Raw genomic sequence first — 16,285 nt, 5'->3', positions numbered from 1 at the left:
TCAAAGATCAAGAATTGCATGCTCTACCAACTAGCCAGCCAGGCACCCCAAACATTCTTAAATAATATGAAAGAAATATTACATATTTCACCATTATTAATCATTTGTTGTGTTCATCATTCCTTTGTGTAGATCCACATTTCCATCTGGTGTCATTTCACTTTTTCCTGAGGACGTCCTTTAACATTTCTCATTGTGAGAATCTGTTGGTGATGAAATCTGTCAGTGTTCGAATGTTTGAAAAAGTCTTTATTTCATCTTTGTTTTTGACAGATGTCAGACGATACATATCTGAAAGTTATTAACCTCGAGTTTTAGGTTAATAGTACTTTACAGATTTTGCTCCATTGTCTTCCTGCTTGCATTGTTTCTGAGGAGAAATTGCTGTCTTTTTATCTTTGTTTCTATGTACATAATGTGTCTTTTTTCCCTGGCTGCTTTTGTGATTCTCTATCACTGATTCTGTGCAAATGGGTTATGATGTGCCTTGGTTTCTTTTATGTTTCCTTTGCCTGGGATTCATTGAACTTTTCAGGTCTGTGTGTTTAAAGTTTTCTTCAAGTTTCAAATATTTTTAGTGATTATTTCTTCAAATATTTTTCCCTGTCACCACTCCCACACAACCAGTCCTTTGAGGACTTTAATCACATATATGTTAGTCCACTTGACATCATTCCACGGCTCACTGGGCTTCCAATCATTTATTTCTATTCTCTTTTTTTCTTTGTTTCATTTTAAATATCACTGTGTCTTTAAATTCATTGATCTTTTCTTCTGCAGTTAATTTGGGATTAATCTCTTGTTAATCCCATCCAGTGTATCCAGAAGTTTGATTTATGTCTTTTTAAATGTCTTCCACATCTCTGTTTAACTTTTTGAACATATGAAATGGAGTTATAAAAATTTTTTAATGTCTTTGCTGATTTGTCAAACTGTGTCAATTTGGGGCTGATTTTCATTGTTTTTTTCCTTCTCATTATGAATCTATTTTATTGGTTCTTTGCATGTCTAGTTATTTTTTATTGGGTGGTAGACATTTTGAATTTTGCCATGTTGTGTATTGGATAGTTTTCGCATTCCTTTAAGTATTCTTAAGATTTGTTAGCTGGGACTGAAGTGGTGCTTAGTCTGGTGCTAATTACCACCCACTATGGAGGTGTTCTTTGCATGCCTGGTAATTTTTTTCTTGAATGCTAGATACTGTGAGTTTTGCATGGTATGTATTGGATAGTTTTTGTGTTCCTATAAATATCCTTAAGATTTGTTAACTGGGATTGGAGTGGCGCTCACTAGAGTGGGGCTAATTATTGCCCACTACTGAGGCACAGCCTTTCTACTCTGAGGCTTTCTACTCTGACTGGTAGGAACAGGCACTATCCCCAGGTCTGTGTGGATGACAAACAGTTTCCTTTAATCCATATGGGTGGCTCTTTCCCTAGTCTTGGTAGTTTCCTTACACACATTTGCTGATGCGTCGGCCGCTGAATACTGAGAATGTTCTGGAGTTCCCTCTCTCTCTCCTTCTCTCCTTCTCTCCTTCTCTCCTTCTCTCCCTCTCTCTCTCAGTTTGTGTGTGTGTGTGTGTGTGTGTGTGTGTATCTCCCTCCTCTCCAGCACTCTGTCCTGTGAACTCTAGCTGCATTGTTTTCTCTGGACTCTAAGCACTGTCTCCTCAACTCAGGGAGTCCACCTGGCTCCACCCTCCATGTGCTATGGCCCAGAATATCCTCAGAGCAACAATTTGAGTTGTGGGGTTCACATAATTTGTTTTGTGTCTCTTAGGGTTTGCTGTCCTTTATTGCTTACTATACAGTGTCTTGAAAATCATTTCATATATTTTGTATGCATTTTAGTTGTTTCAAGTGAGAGTATAAATCTGGTCCCTGTTATTCCATCTTGATCATAAGCTTAAGTCCTGGACCTTGGTTTTTCTTTTAATCATTTATTTGTAGGAAACACTGGTCTGGGCCCATGACTATGAACGGTGACTTGGGTAGGGGTGTTATTGGGGCTGGTTAGCATCTTTGATTTTCATCAGTGATGGTCATCCAGTTGATTATATAAGTATGTAAATTTCTGCCTCATGATTTCTGCCCTCCAGACTCTTTTCAAGAACTTTATGCTGCCTAGCTCTTATAAAAAGCTCAGTATTGGGGTGCCTGGGTGGCTCAGTAGGTTAAGCATCAGATTCTTGATTTTGGCTCAGGTCATGATCTCACAGTTCATGGAATCGAGCCTCACATTGGTGTCTGCCAATGTGGAGCAGTGTGGAGCCTGCTTGAGATTCTCTCTCTCTGCCCCTCCCTCTGTTGTGTACATGCTTTCTCTCTAAATCAATGAACATTTTTTATTCTTAAAAAAGCTCAGTATTGCAACTAGTTTGGTTTTTCTCATGAGTGCTGTGAATCTTACAGTTGGTCATGATTTTGGTTTTGGTTTTGGGTGTTTTTTGTTTTTTGGTTTGTTTTTTTTGTTGTTGTTTTGTTTGCTTGCTTGTTTTTGCTTTGACTGCCAGGGAGCTCAGATAATTTCTTAGTCTCACTTCCTGGCTGGGGTAAGATATCATAAGATGTATTTCTGTAAACAAACTCTTTACTCCAGCCTTCTCTTTTTAGCTCACTTATTTTTTGCCTTATATCTGTCTCAGAATTCTTAGTTAGAAACAAGAGACATCTGCTCTCACTCTCCAGCTGATTTGAGCAAAGCCAACAGTAAATGTATTAGAGCAATGATTGGGAAGTTCAGAGTCTCCGGGAGGGTCAGAGAGCTAGGCCCAGAGCACCAGCCTGAGTCACACCAGGACTGGTCCAGGGGGAGACACGGTTCCTGTGCTGGATACTGGCAAGAGCTCATGCTCAAACCCACATCAGGGCTACCTCTGTATGCAGACCCAGAGGGGGTCCCAGCCCCCTCCCCTAGATTCATGTTGGTCATTTTTGGTGGAGTCTCATGTGAAGGTCCAATGGGAGCGCCTAGGTCATGTGTCTATAACATGGCTGCAAAAGAGGCTCCTATGCTGGGGGGTGGGGGGATGGCTTTGGACGTCCTCAAACATAGGAGGGGTATTCAAAAAGATTGGGAGGCTATTCAGTATTGCTATTGATACATAGCTATGATATCCTAGTATTATTTTAAACAGTTATATTTTCAAAAGTAACCAGTAATCCTTTGGGAGGAAGAAAGGTGGGGGTGGTTAACCCCAGCTGTCATAAATGCAGGCACTCCTTGTATGTAACCAGTCACATGCCAGACAGCACAGCCTCTCCCTCCATGCCAGTGCACCCTCACTGGCTCCAGGGCCCCTTGCCCCTCCTTACAGAGTAGACAGTCGGAGCACAGCCCCATCTTGGGCTCTCAGGGCTCCGGGCCACTTGGGGGTGGTTGTGGGGATGGGATGAAATGTTTGAAGGTTGGCAAAGCCCAAGGGCCAAAGGGACTCTGGCCAAGCAGGAAAGGAGCCCGTGTTAGTGCTTTCATCCAGCTGTATTTCAGGCTTGGTAAGCATTTGTCACCAGCTCCAAAGTAGAAGCAGGCCTTCAAAACCATCTAGCCCGACCTCATTGGAATAGTGACCTCTTAGTCTACTGAGTGGCAGAGCTGAGATGTATGTTGGTAGGGGAGGGAGGCAGTGGATGACACCCTTTGGCCCCTGACTCAGAGCAGACTTCCCTAAGATCACTGGGTTTGCACAGAGGGGATAGGGATGGGTGGAGGACAGTGGGGAAAGTGAGAGGGTCAGGAACAGGTCAGGTTGCCAACTGGAGCATAAGGAAGGGCCTCAGCCAGACCAACCCCTAGCACTGTCCTGCCGACCCCTCCTCCCAATTCCTCCTCCCTCCTCTGTCTGTCTTCCCTGGGTCCCTCAGTGAGGCCCAGGTGGCTGAGCATCCTTTGTCAGAGGGAATTAACACACTTAATTAAAGTGTCCAATGAAGAGCTTTGCATATTTCTTAATTACTGTCTGAGTCTTTGGGGGGACGATTTGAAATGGGATTTTTCACGTTTCCTCATTTAGCCTACAGTGAGCCAGCTGGCCCCTCAGGGCTGGAGGAGCTGGCAAAGCCCTGGTCTGGAGCTGCTTTTGTGAACACAGGGTGCAGGATCAGGTGTGGAGTGGGAAGCCTGGTCCCCAGCCCTCCAGGCTTGTCAACCTTGCAGGAAGGATAGACCAGGCTTTTCTGTTTTGTAAAAACAGCACAGAAGGAAACAAGGATCAGACAGATGTAACTGGTGTCTCACCAGTTCCTCTCATCACCATAGGGCCCAGGAGCTGTGCACCCCATGGTCAGGACAAAATGGGGGACCTTATGGGCAGGGGGATTCAAGGGAATAGTGGAGTCCTCTCCCCAGGCCCCTGAAGAGCAGGGACATTGGCCCAGATGGCCTTGCCTCCTTCCTAGCTGCAGGGCAAGGACTGCACCCTTTAGCAGTCAGGCCCTTCCCAGCATTCATACAGCTTTCCCCACTTGTGTTCTGGAAACTCAGCTGACAGAATATCTGAGTCAGCTGGGCCCACCCTAGGAACAGGTTATTATTGGCCTCAGCCTTGGGGATGCAGATTTGCCTTTTCAATCCCGAGGACCACTTCTGACAGACAGCTGCAGACAGTCTCTGACCTGGGACTGGCAGTGAGCCAAGGATGCAGAAGCCCTTTCCCTGGCGTGGGGACTGCTGTCCTAAAAACACAGGTATCAAAGAGATGGGTCTGCCAGGGTGGCCTAGAAATGGCAGGGGCTTCTTCCAGGTCTTTCCTGCCTCCCACTCTGGGCCTAGCTCTGTGAACCCAGGGAAGATCAGGCAGAACCCCACTGTCTGTCCAGCAGTGTCCTGTAGCTGGTGTGGGCGGTAAATGTGCATGTGTGGCCTAGAAAAGATTATGGGCCAAGGTTCTGGCTTAATTCATGAGAAGGCTACTGTGGGGGTGGTTCATGCTCTGCCAGGTCTTTCCAGACCTTCCAAATTCTCCAGCTAATTTCTTTTGCTCTGCCTCATGTTCTGCCCCATTTCTGGCCCTCACGGAATCTCTCCACCACACCCACACCTACCATGGACATGACAGGGAGGAGAGGGGTCCTTCATGGAGGAAGACAGTGTTAGACCAAGAGTCTGGGGGCTTATGGCCCACTCAACTATCATTCAGCCTGGGCACAAGCCAAACCCAGGAGTTCTCATAGGCACTGACCCCAGAGCCCTGGGAGACTCTGGCTTCACGTGGCAGCTCTATGCTCACATCTCTAGCTCCATCCAGTCCCTCCCCTGGGGACTCTGTTCCCCCTGATGCCTCGTCCCCATCAATCAAGACCCAGCCCAAATGGCCACCTCCTTTAGGAGACCACTGCAATTCTCCAGCAGAGCCGCCTTGCCTTTTCCTCGGCTCTCAGTAGCCCCTCCCAGGTTACTTCGTACTTTAGGTATCTGCACCTGAATGGCTCCACCACTGGAGCAAGGCTGCTGGGAAAAGCAGGGGTTCATCTGTTTTCTCGCTGTGAATTCTGTGCGCAGCACGGGCCTGGCATAGAGTAAGCCCCCAGTGGGTGTTTGTTGACTGCATAGAGAGGCCTCTGCAGCTATCTAGAAGCCACCCAAATGTACAAAAAGCTATTTATTTGGATCAGCCACTGAGATGGGGACTGCAGCCCATGGGAGGCTGGCTGGTAGAGTGAGGTCCAGGTGGGTGCTGGTAGCTAATTGTGAAGGGCCAGCATCCAGTCTACACTGCACTGGTGGAATTTCCAGGGTGTATGGGACTGAGCTCATCTAGATAGGCTTGCAAAACTCCTGGGCCAGCAATCCCACTCAGGTAAGAAAATGATTATTTAATGATCATGGCAATAATGAAAAATAAGCTTAGATAATCATGGGATTGAAAAATTAGTATTAGTTCTTTTTTAATGGTTTCCTTTCTGAATTTAGTGCTGATATCTGTGCTTTGGCCTGACAGTTTTAAAGACAGCTTTTATGGATGACCTGAATCCAGGTGATTTTACTTATTTGGTATTTGCTCCTCATCCAGTTTGCTTAGGGTTAAGGAATGGCTCCATCATCTGCTGGTCACAAAGCCAGGTGACAGGGAGGTATCCGGGGCTGTCCTCTGCATCTGACCAGTCACTAGGTCCCACCACCCCCAGCTCTGTTTCTCTTCAGTGTCACTGCCTCTGTTTTAACTGAGATCTGCTGTCTGTCACTGGACTGCTGCCCCCCAGTCTGGCCTCTGTGAGCCATTCTGCCCAAAGCAGCATAAGTTTTCTTCCTAAAGCACAGATCTCTTGCCTTCAAAGAGGTGGGTAGCCTGCCAAGGTGGCCTACTGCTGTATAACAAACCACCCCAAGACTTAGTGGCATATGAAATGTGAATGTTTACTTTGCTCAGGAATCTATGGTTTGGGCAGATCCTGGCAGGGAAACTGTGTTTCTGTTTCACTGGGCATCAGTGGCTGGCTCCAAGGGTGAGGGCTGGAGTCATTGGAAGGCTCACTCACCCACAGGTCTGCTGCTGTCAGGTGGGTGCCTGTGTGGTCCTCCCTCATGTGGGCTGCCGTGGGTTTCCACACAGCATGGTGGCTGGGCCGAAGAGACAGCTTTCAGAGTGTGAGGGAGGGGAAGCGCTCCAGACAGAAGCTGTGCCACCTTTCCTAACCTAGTCTTGAGAGTCACAGGGACATTTCTGCCATAGTCACAGGCTCACCCGGCTTCGCCCCTACACAGAGGATTGGTGGTACATGGTAAAAAGAGCATGTGGGATGGGGAATATGTGGTGGGCCATCATGGAAGTTAGGAAGTGCCACACTTGTTCCCCCCACCGGTCTACTTAAGACCCTTCAGGAATGGCCACCACCCTTGGGAGAGAATCCATGCTCCTTGGTGTGTTCCCTGCCCTTCTGGCGTTGCCTGTCTCTGCCTTCCCTTTGCTCCCTCTCTCCGTAGCTGGCCCCAGAGATGGATTTTGGTTTAAATCAACCCACTGGCCACATGGAACTTCCTTGAACAGGCAGTGGGTTCTTGAACTTCCTTGAACACTTACCCCTCTCCTCACACACTATTTGGGCTCCATTTTCTCTGTGACAAAACTCAGATGTAGAGGCTCTGAATGTATCTACCCCATGGCTCCTGGACACACCTCCACTCCCCCTGGTAATCTGGCTTATTGCCTCCAGCCCCTTGTCATGAGCTTTCTGTCTCTGCCTCTGTGCCTTTGTTCACACTGTTCCCTCCACCTGGAACACCCACTCTCTCTCACCCTCACCCTTCCACAGCTGAATGAATGTCCTGCCTCCTCCTTGTGGTCTCCCCGACTGCCCAGCCACCTGGGCCCCTCCCTGCCTTTTGTGATCTCCTGCAGTGTCTCATGTACAGTGTTGCACATGAGACATGACTGTGGTGTCAGATCTGGGTCTGTATGCCAGCTCTAGTCCTTGCCAGCTCTATGACCTTGGTGACAATAGCTCACTCGTTGGATTGGAATGAGGATAAAATGAGCGAACCCAAGTTAAGCACCCGTTTCTTGTCTGGCACCAAGTAGAAGCCCAGTAATAGGGTTTCCTTTCTAAAGCCTCTGGCAAATGCTCAGTAATGAATTTCCTCACCCTCATTTGGTTGAAAGATTGAAAATGCATCTCCCTGCTTAATCACATGGGACTAAACTACCAGAAGATGTTGCTGAGCCCTGAGCAGAGAGAAGAGCTCAGTAACAATACACCTGCTTATTTAATATAATCCTGCCAGTGGAGCTGAATCTTTGTCCTCAGAAAAAGCTCCGCTTTGCTGCAGTGGTGTCCAAGAGCTGCAGTCAGAAGGCATATGGGGCAGTGTGACCTTGAAAACAGAGCTGCGAGGCAAGGGCAGTTCCCAGAGGCCGCAGGGGCCGGTGGAGAGCAGGAGCTGGTTGGATGCACAATGCTGCTGCCCCTCTCAGGCCGCCCCCAGCTTTGGCCCAGTGGTAGTGCCCTGTCAGGTGATGGCTGCAGCTGTCTTGCCATCCTTCATGGGGAGACTGAGAGAACAGGATGGCCAAGGAGGTGGGTGGTGCAAGCTGTCCATTCGCAGGTTCCCATACCTTCCACCCAGGGCAGTTGTGGAGGATCTGAGCCACATTATCCTGGCACCCGTGGACAGAGTATGGGTGGTCTTGGGGAAGCTCTGAGGCAGGGAAGGGTGGGGGAGCTTCTGCTCTGAGAAATGAGAAAGGCAGACCTAGAGGAATAGTAAGAAATTATTCCCCTTTGCAGCAAATCAGTAATGAACCCCTCATTCAGTCCAGGCCTCGGTTGGGGTGCTGGGCCTAGGTGTTCATGCCCGCTCACCCTCACATTCTGATCCCCTCCTTGTCCCCCTTACTTCCCAGTTTCTGACCTTCCAGATTGGGTCAAACACGGCCTCAGTGCAGAAAAGCCCTCCCCCCCCCCCTCTTGTCTGTTCCCGAGGAAAAGGGCTTGGTGGGGCCATTTCCAGAGTTCCATGACATCCATAGTGGTGGCAGCAATGACCTGGCAAAATCCTGAGACCCATTGTGACCCCAAGATGCTGAGGAGGGTCAGGGACAGGAGCTCATTCCCTGGTCAGACTACCTCAGCCTGGTCCCACTCGGTCTGACCCTGACAGCAAATAGCTGTCAATTCATTTCCCCTTGTATAAAATGAGGATGATGTGAGCACCTGTTTCAGAGTTGAGGCTCCCCCCCCCAAACCGTGTTAAGGGCTTCGTGCAGGATTGCCGCAAGCACAGAACTCCTGAAAACTTGAGGTGGGTAGGGGTCTGGTCTCTCTTGTTCACTCACTGTTATCAGATAAATCTGCACCTGGCACAGCTCCTGGCATGTGCCTGGAACACACTCAGTAGATACAGGAGGCACGTGCTGTCATGGTTGTTGTGGGAACACTCAGACCGGCAGGACCCCACACCTAAACGTTCCTCCTGCACAGCCCCAATAAACAATTTGTTGTCTTGGGGCTTTCCTCCACCTGGAAGTCACCCTGCGAGCCGGTTCTAATCCACTGCCAGTGGCTATTGTCTGGTCTGGGATGGGGTGGCTTGGCATTCGAAGCCCTTGCAGGGATTTCTAAGTTCTCAGCCCCTCCGAGGACCTCCTGCGGCGCTAGTTGCTTTTTGCCATTCCACAGCCTCTTCCCTGTGTGCTCAGCTGCCTCGGGGAAACACCCCTTGCAGGGAGAGAACTGTGTCTTCCTGCCTTCTCTCCACCCTGCTCTCTGATGCTCGCCCCTCCCCCACCCAGGTGTGAGATGGGATGTGTCATTACCTAGGGAAGTCACTAGCGAGTGAGCCCCGGATCCCCGTCTTCCAGAGGAGGCAGTAACTTTCCACCCTCTCTTGGAAAAGGAGGATGCTGCGTTGTCTTCGTTCTCTTTGATTTCATCTGCCTCTTGCTGGCTCAGGGTTTCACTCTGTGGTCCCCTTAGTATTTTGCAGCCAGGCCTTTCCATGGGGGAAGCCTCCACTTCTCGCCTACATGTGAAAGTTAAGGGGAGATTTAATGCAATTGGAAAGCACTTAACAGATTAATACCTAACAGTTGTCAAGTAAGATTAGAAGAGATTGTGGGTGTGTTACTGCTCACCCCAGAGAGGTTCAGAATAGACATGTGGCTATTCTGATGCCAGCTCGTACAGGACCTGGCACTACCAGGCAGAGCTGGCATCAGACCCCTGGTTTAAGGGCGTGCCCCCAACGAGACTGCCCCACACTTGAGATGCCACCACGAGTGGACTCCCCAAGGACACCACACTTCTGATCAACAGGCTGCAAATTTGAGGGGCCCTCATGACCCTCCTCAGGTTCCATAATTTACCACAACAACTCACACAACTCAGGAGTGTGTTCTACTTATAATTATAATTCTATTACAAAGGATCCAAGTCAGAAATGGCCAAATGAAGAGACACGATGGGCAAGGTCAGTCCAGTAGCCGTGGTAGTATTTTTTTAATCTGATATTCTGGAAATCGTCTCAATATCTCAGTTTCCTGCTATCTGCTTCTACTTTTAAGCATTTCCTGTATGCCTGGCTGGCACTTTTATTTAATTCTTACCACTGCCCTTTGAAGTCTTTGAGGTTATTATACCCATTTTAAAATGCAGAACTGAGGTCCAGAGGAATGGTGACCACCTCAAAATGACAGGGCCAAACAGCAGCCCAGCTAGGATTGGAATTCAGCTAATCAGTTCTGAGTCAAAGATGGGGCCATCCCAGTTTGCCCCAAACAGTGTGTCAGATGTCCTTCCTGGCTAGAAGATGGTGGCCTTTCCCTTACAAATATTGGCTGTTTGGAAGGTGGTTGCTCATCTCTTCTGTGGTGTATGGCTAAGGCTTCAAAACCAGAGAAGGACCCTTCTCAGAGGAGCCAAGTAGGGCTGCCTTGCTCCATCTGGGCAGTGACCAGCCACCCCAACAGGCCCAGCCTTGTGGACATCCCATCCAAGAGTCAGGGAGAGGCAGGAGGGAGAACCTTCAGGTGCTGGCTCTTTTGCTTTCCCTATCAGAGTTGCCTGTGTCTAGCAGTCCAGAGCAGGAGGGCCTCTGAGCCAAGCTCAGCTGGGCCGGTCCCCCTCGGAGATTCCCAGGCCCATGGCGGAGACTTGATGGGACAGTGTAGACAAGCACTCCATGCTGGGCCTGACCCAACAGTTGTTCCTTTGTCACCCTTCCTCCCCTCCCAGGTAATTAGAAATGCTGCCTGCGATAGGCATTTCTGCCACTGCCAGGCCCCAGGGGACCTGCACAGGGTTAGGTCAGAAGCCAAACCCCACACAGTTTGGGAAATTAGCATTTGTGGAATTCCCAAGAGATGGCCTGGGTTCTCTCAGCCATACTGGTAGGTGGCTCTTGTTTGGGGTTTACTGCCCCTTAGAGGGCATTTGCAAATATGGAAGGCGGTCCCGTCAGCATTTACCTGGTAAGAGCCAATGATGCTAAACATTCTGTGAGGAGATAGACTGTCAGGCACACACTACAAAAAAATAGTCCTGCCCTTGAGAGACACTAGGGGATAGCCCATTAACTTCCCCTGCACCCTGGTTCCTTGGAAAGCCACCTCCTTACTAGTTCCAGGCTGAGTGAATAGGGAAAAAAGAGTATGCCTCCCTCCCAGCCTGTGGCCAATGGCAAGGCAGTATTTCCAGGTGACCATGGGCCCATGCAAGAGGAGCATCTTGTCTTATGCACATACTTGCTCTGATTCTTCTATATGCTTCTTGCCTCACTTGTGCTCTTGGGGGTCAGGGAAGACCTGGATGCGGGTGGTGAGAATTCTCCAGACTGGGGAGGCCTCTTGCTTGGTGCTGGCAAGTATTCCCCTATAACCTACCCAGTGTAGACTTGGCCACCTCACCTTAGGGTCCATCTCCGAGGGTCTGGCTCCTGCTTCTGTTTCTGAATTTCATCCTTCCTCTAGGCTTTTTTGTTTCCTTGTTTGTTTTTTTCACATGATATGTGTTTGGAGGATTCTAGTTTGCATGCCACAGCTGAACCCCTTTCTTCTTGTTGTTTTGCAGTCGGGAAGACGTCTCTGATCACACGGTTCATGTACGACAGCTTCGACAACACGTACCAGGTGAGGTCCTGGGTTCCCCTGCCTCCCCCACCATGTCCGCAGCCATGACCGCAACCTAGAGACTATGCTGGCCTCTCTCCAGGGCTTGCTAGTGCTGGCCAAGAGCAGCATGGTCCTGGGTCCCCTGGGCATCCGTTTTGCCTTGGAGGAGCTTCCTACTTGTGCACAAGCCCCAGCCCAGTAAAGACCCTGAGCCCTTCTGAAAATCCAAACTTTGGTAAAGGAAACATTTTCTAAAAACAGAGAGGACACATTTCAGTCTCTGTTCTCTTGCTCCCCGTGGGCAGGTCTAAACCATTATAATGTGTGGTTACTTGGAGGGTCATCATGTAGAGGAGGATGGGTAGGCAAGATGTAAAATGAGGGAGATGAAACTGAAAGCAGTAGGATAACTTGTTTCTCGAGCATGGTTATGTTTGCTGGACACTTACGCACATGCACGTGCACACACATGGTTGCTGAGGCGATTCCTTCTTGGAGAGGCTGGTGTGATGGGCTTGTACTGCTGTATGTGGACAAGAGACAGACAGAGTGATCTCTTGGCTCCTGTCTCTAGAGGGTGGGCTGAAGTCAGCTGGTGGCCTAGAGATGGCCACAGGTGGCACAAAGACTGAGCTCCTGGGGGGTAAGTAACATTTCATTGTCCTGGCATTACTGGTGAGTCAGGAGGTTTGTGCAAATGAAATGAATTTCCCTTGCAACTGTAGCTTTTCACAAAAGGCACCAACTTCAATCATTTCAAATATTTTTTAAGGAAAAAAAAAGATACTTTCTTCCTTGACAAAGAGACAAATATTCTTCTAAACCAGTGGGTTCTGTAAGATACTAGTTCCAAGAGATTATTAGCTGGTGTTACTTGAGAAGAAAAGGTAGGGAGGGAAGGTCAGTGCTTGTACAAAGTTAAGGAGCACTGGTAAACAGAATTCAGTCAACTTTTCTACTGCAGGGCTTCTCAGGGCTTTTACTACATCAGTGTATGGTTTTGATTTGCTAACAGGAATATAGTGTACAGGATCTTCCGCACGTATTTGATCACAGAATCCTCTTGTTCCTGAATCCTCAGAGGACAAGCACTTATAGAACAAACCGGGGAGTGCTATGCTAAGAGGCCCCCCTTCCCTGGTTTTACAGAGGATGCAGAGTATAGCTAACTGTGGATTACAGTTCCGTGTCTGCTCTGTAGTCTGTCTTCCTCCCTCAGGACCAATCATCATCTTTGCCTCAAATACAGCCCCTCTCTCTGCCTCCTCTAATTCCCTGTCTTTTTCTCTCCTGTGTGTGAAATACCAGATAACCAGTGGCCTTGGGAAGAGTTGATTGAAGGGTGAGAAGATGAGGCCCTGGGAGAGGAGCCCTGAGTACTCTGCACAACCCTGGGCACGGGCTGTGGAATATCTTGGCCACACTTTGTCTTCGCTGTGTGCTTTCCAGGCCAGGGCTTTGTACTACTGCAGGCTTGCCAGAGACCTCCTCCCCATAAGGGAGTTCTACTACATTAGTCTTTGTTTGAGATTACAGTTCTAACAGACTTTAGTTCTGAAGTCTGACTTGGTATTCGTGTGTGTGTGTGTGTGTGTGTGTGTGTGTGATATGAATGACCTCACAGATACTATTTTGATTGATTTTTGAAAAATACTGAGTTATTTATAATGCCTCTTATTGGTGTCCCATTGAAAACAATGGGACTTTGGTTGGCTACTGTTCTTGGCAGTAGGTGGCAGCAGATACGGCCCCAGGGCCTGTGCAGTGAAGAGTGATTCTCATGGGCATGGATCAAAGTCTCCTGTCCTTTGAGTTTCTTGGAATCTCCTCCTTCGTCTCCAGGGTCCTCTTGTATTGGTTATTGCTAGCCCTGCATCCTGTGGTCCAGCAGCCTCTCTGCTAGCTGCTCCCCACCTAGGCGACAGTCATGCCTCCACACTTGGGCTAATGGTGTCACCTCTGCTGGAATGACCTTCCCTCTCCTCTTCTCTGCTATGAAAAATTGTTCTGACTCATTGAAACTCAGAGCACATGTTTGCTCTGCAGGTGGGGCCTTCCCTGTGTTCTGCACCACGGCCCCCTCCACCCTAGCACGTTGTCCTCAGGTCTCCTTTAGCTCACCGCCTATGTGCTCTGGCTCCTTGGACGGGCTCTGAGTCTGAGGTGCCAGGATCCCTCAGATCCGCCGCTGCATTTGTAGGCCCGCACAAGGCCTGGCCACAGCTGGTGTCAAGTACCTACTGGTACCAAATTGGCTTGGAAAGGGCTTGGTTTTCGGACCCCATCGGGCCGAGAGGCCACAGAGGCCAGATGTCTTGGTGAGCAGGGGAGAAAGCCCAAAGGGAAGCAAGACCTTCCGGATGGTGAGCCTTTTTGACTTTGTTATTGCAGGAGATAAAATGTCTTTCCCAGTGCTCTTTAAAATGGTAATTAGGCCAGGAGGCCAGGGATCCAATTCTGTGCATACACAGGCCATTTTAATGAACTCTCTGGAGAAAGAGAGGGGGAAATGGTACTGTTTATTTTTTCTTTTTTTTTTTTTTTTAATTTTTTTAACGTTTTATTTTTGAGACACTGAGAGACAGAGCATGAACAGGGGAGGGTCAGAGAGAGGGAGACACAGAATCTGAAACAGGCTCCAGGCTCTGAGCTGTCAGCACAGAGCCCAACACGGGGCTCGAACCCACAGACTGCGAGATCATGACCTGAGCCGAAGTCGGCTGCCCAACCGACTGAGCCACCCAGGTGCCCCTATTTTGTTTTTCTTAACATGGTGGCAGAGACATTTGGGAAGTAGACAAGATCCTCAAGGGCTCTGGGGAATGTTGGTTGTCCCTGACCACTCCCTGCCAACCCCCCCAAACATCCTCTCCATCCGCCCCCACCATTAGCTGAGACACTCAGTTCCCAGGACAGAATCGTCCCTCCCTCCCATCCTTTTGCCTGCCTCTGGCTCTGTGTCTCATCCCTTCCCCTCCCCCATTCATTCATTCTGACAACAGATGTTTGTCAAGTACCTCATCTGTGTTGGAGAGACAATAGGAGAAAACAGTCTGGCTGCAGAATCTGGCCCTGCCCTCAGCTGGGGCATGGAGGGCAGAGGGGTTCAATCTCATCCTGGGTGGCAGTGAGCCCTCCCTTGGTCTGGGGCTGAACAAGCCTGAGGCCCTGAGGGGCTGGCGTGAGGTCCCTTGAGGACCCTGATGGGCCCCCTGTCTTGGCTGTACATTAGCATCACCTACTGGGGAGATGGCCTGGAGTTTCACAAGCTGGCTCAGGCAGTAGCATTCTTTTAAATCTCTGAGGTGATTGAGATGAACGTCTAGCCGAGGCCGGAGCCAGTGGCCCGTCCCTAGATCTCCCACCACAGCACAAGTTAGGAGACCGCTGACCTACTGGGCTGCTCCCGGGAGAGGACCCCGACCTGCTGGAGCTTACTCAGCTGCTTCGGGAGTGGAGGGCCATTTCTGAAATATTGGCCAGTTTGCCTGTCCTGGGTCACTCCCGGGATCCCATGGAGCCCCTGGGGGAAGGAACAGAACAGCTGTGTCCACTGTGCCAGCACAGGCCAAGGGGTTGCCCCGAGGAACCCTTACCCCCTCAGTGACCAGACCAGATGGCATTGTCATTCCTGGCCGCTCTGCCCTGAGGCTTTCGTCTCCCCTCTGGGCTCTGAATTCATTTCCTGGGGCTGCCATAGCAAATTATCACAAACGAGCAGTTTTAAACAACAGAATTTATTCTCTCACAATTCTGAAGGCCAGAAGTCTAGGATCCAGATGTGGCAGAGCCATGCTCCCTCTAAGGGCTCTGGGAAAAAATCCTTCCTTACATCCCCTGGCTCCTGGTGGTGGCAGGGCTCCTTGCCTCCTCGTCCCTTCACCTCCTCACCCTGGGGCTGCACCTCCTCGTCCTCTCACCTCCTCACCGTGGGGCTGCATAGCCCCAGTCTCTGCCTTCATCTTCATGTGGCCTTCTCCTCTTGGGGTCTCTGTGTGTCCTCTCCTCTTCTTGTAGGGACCCCAGTCATTAGATTTAGGGACCTACCCTAAATGCAGGATGAGTTTTCATCTTGCAAAGACCCTATTTCCAAATAAGGTCACATTCTGAAGTTCCAGGTGGATATGAATTTGGTCGGGGGCGGGGGCATTCTTCAACCCACTACGGCACCTCCCACTCTGATCCCACTGGGGACCAGTCCTTCTGGCCTTGGGCCTCAGAACCATCAGACGAGGTAGTGATCAGTGGGCACCAAAGGCTTCCTGGAGGAGAGGGTGGGAGGATTTAACTGTAGCTGCACTGGAGGGAGGGATGGTGACATAGAGGAAGGATGACATCTGTGGAAGTCCAGAGTGTAACGTCCAGCACTGCATGTGTGTGGTGGGGGGGGGATCTGCCTGTTGCAGTGGAGGGTAAGCGTGGGGCCTTTGGATGGATTATTGGCAGGCTGCATTTTGATGTTCATGGGTCTTTCCCCTTTTGCCTTCCTGGGTACTCTGCTCCTTCCTTCATTGTATATATATGTATGTGTGTGTGTATGTATGTAATGTATATATATATGAAATTATATTTTGCAACTGTTGTACATAATCCAGACTAGATTCATTATTATATATTTATTATTATTATGTTTGTTTTTCTCTTGATTTTAAAAGACATTAAAATTTTTTTTTTTTTTTAATTTTTTTTTTTCAACGTTTTTTTATTTATTTTTGGGACAGAGAGAGACAGAGCATGAAC

The 16,285-nt window shown here is 49.2% G+C and overlaps 1 protein-coding gene across 1 annotated transcript in view; it reads left to right on the top strand.

Annotated features, from left to right (window-relative positions):
* Positions 1-16,285, top strand: part of RAB6B (RAB6B, member RAS oncogene family) — a 61,973-nt gene that overhangs the window by 16,139 nt on the left and 29,549 nt on the right. Inside the window, exon 2 of the mRNA XM_058729941.1 lies at positions 11,505-11,563. Within this exon, the coding sequence (XP_058585924.1) occupies positions 11,505-11,563 (59 nt within the window). The remainder of the gene's footprint in view (positions 1-11,504; positions 11,564-16,285) is intronic.

The sequence above is a fragment of the Neofelis nebulosa genome, chromosome 5 (assembly GCF_028018385.1).
Source record: "Neofelis nebulosa isolate mNeoNeb1 chromosome 5, mNeoNeb1.pri, whole genome shotgun sequence".
Taxonomy (NCBI): Eukaryota; Metazoa; Chordata; class Mammalia; order Carnivora; family Felidae; genus Neofelis; species Neofelis nebulosa.
The sequence above is the reverse complement of the archived record's forward strand: the minus strand, read 5'-3'. Positions and strand labels throughout refer to the sequence as shown.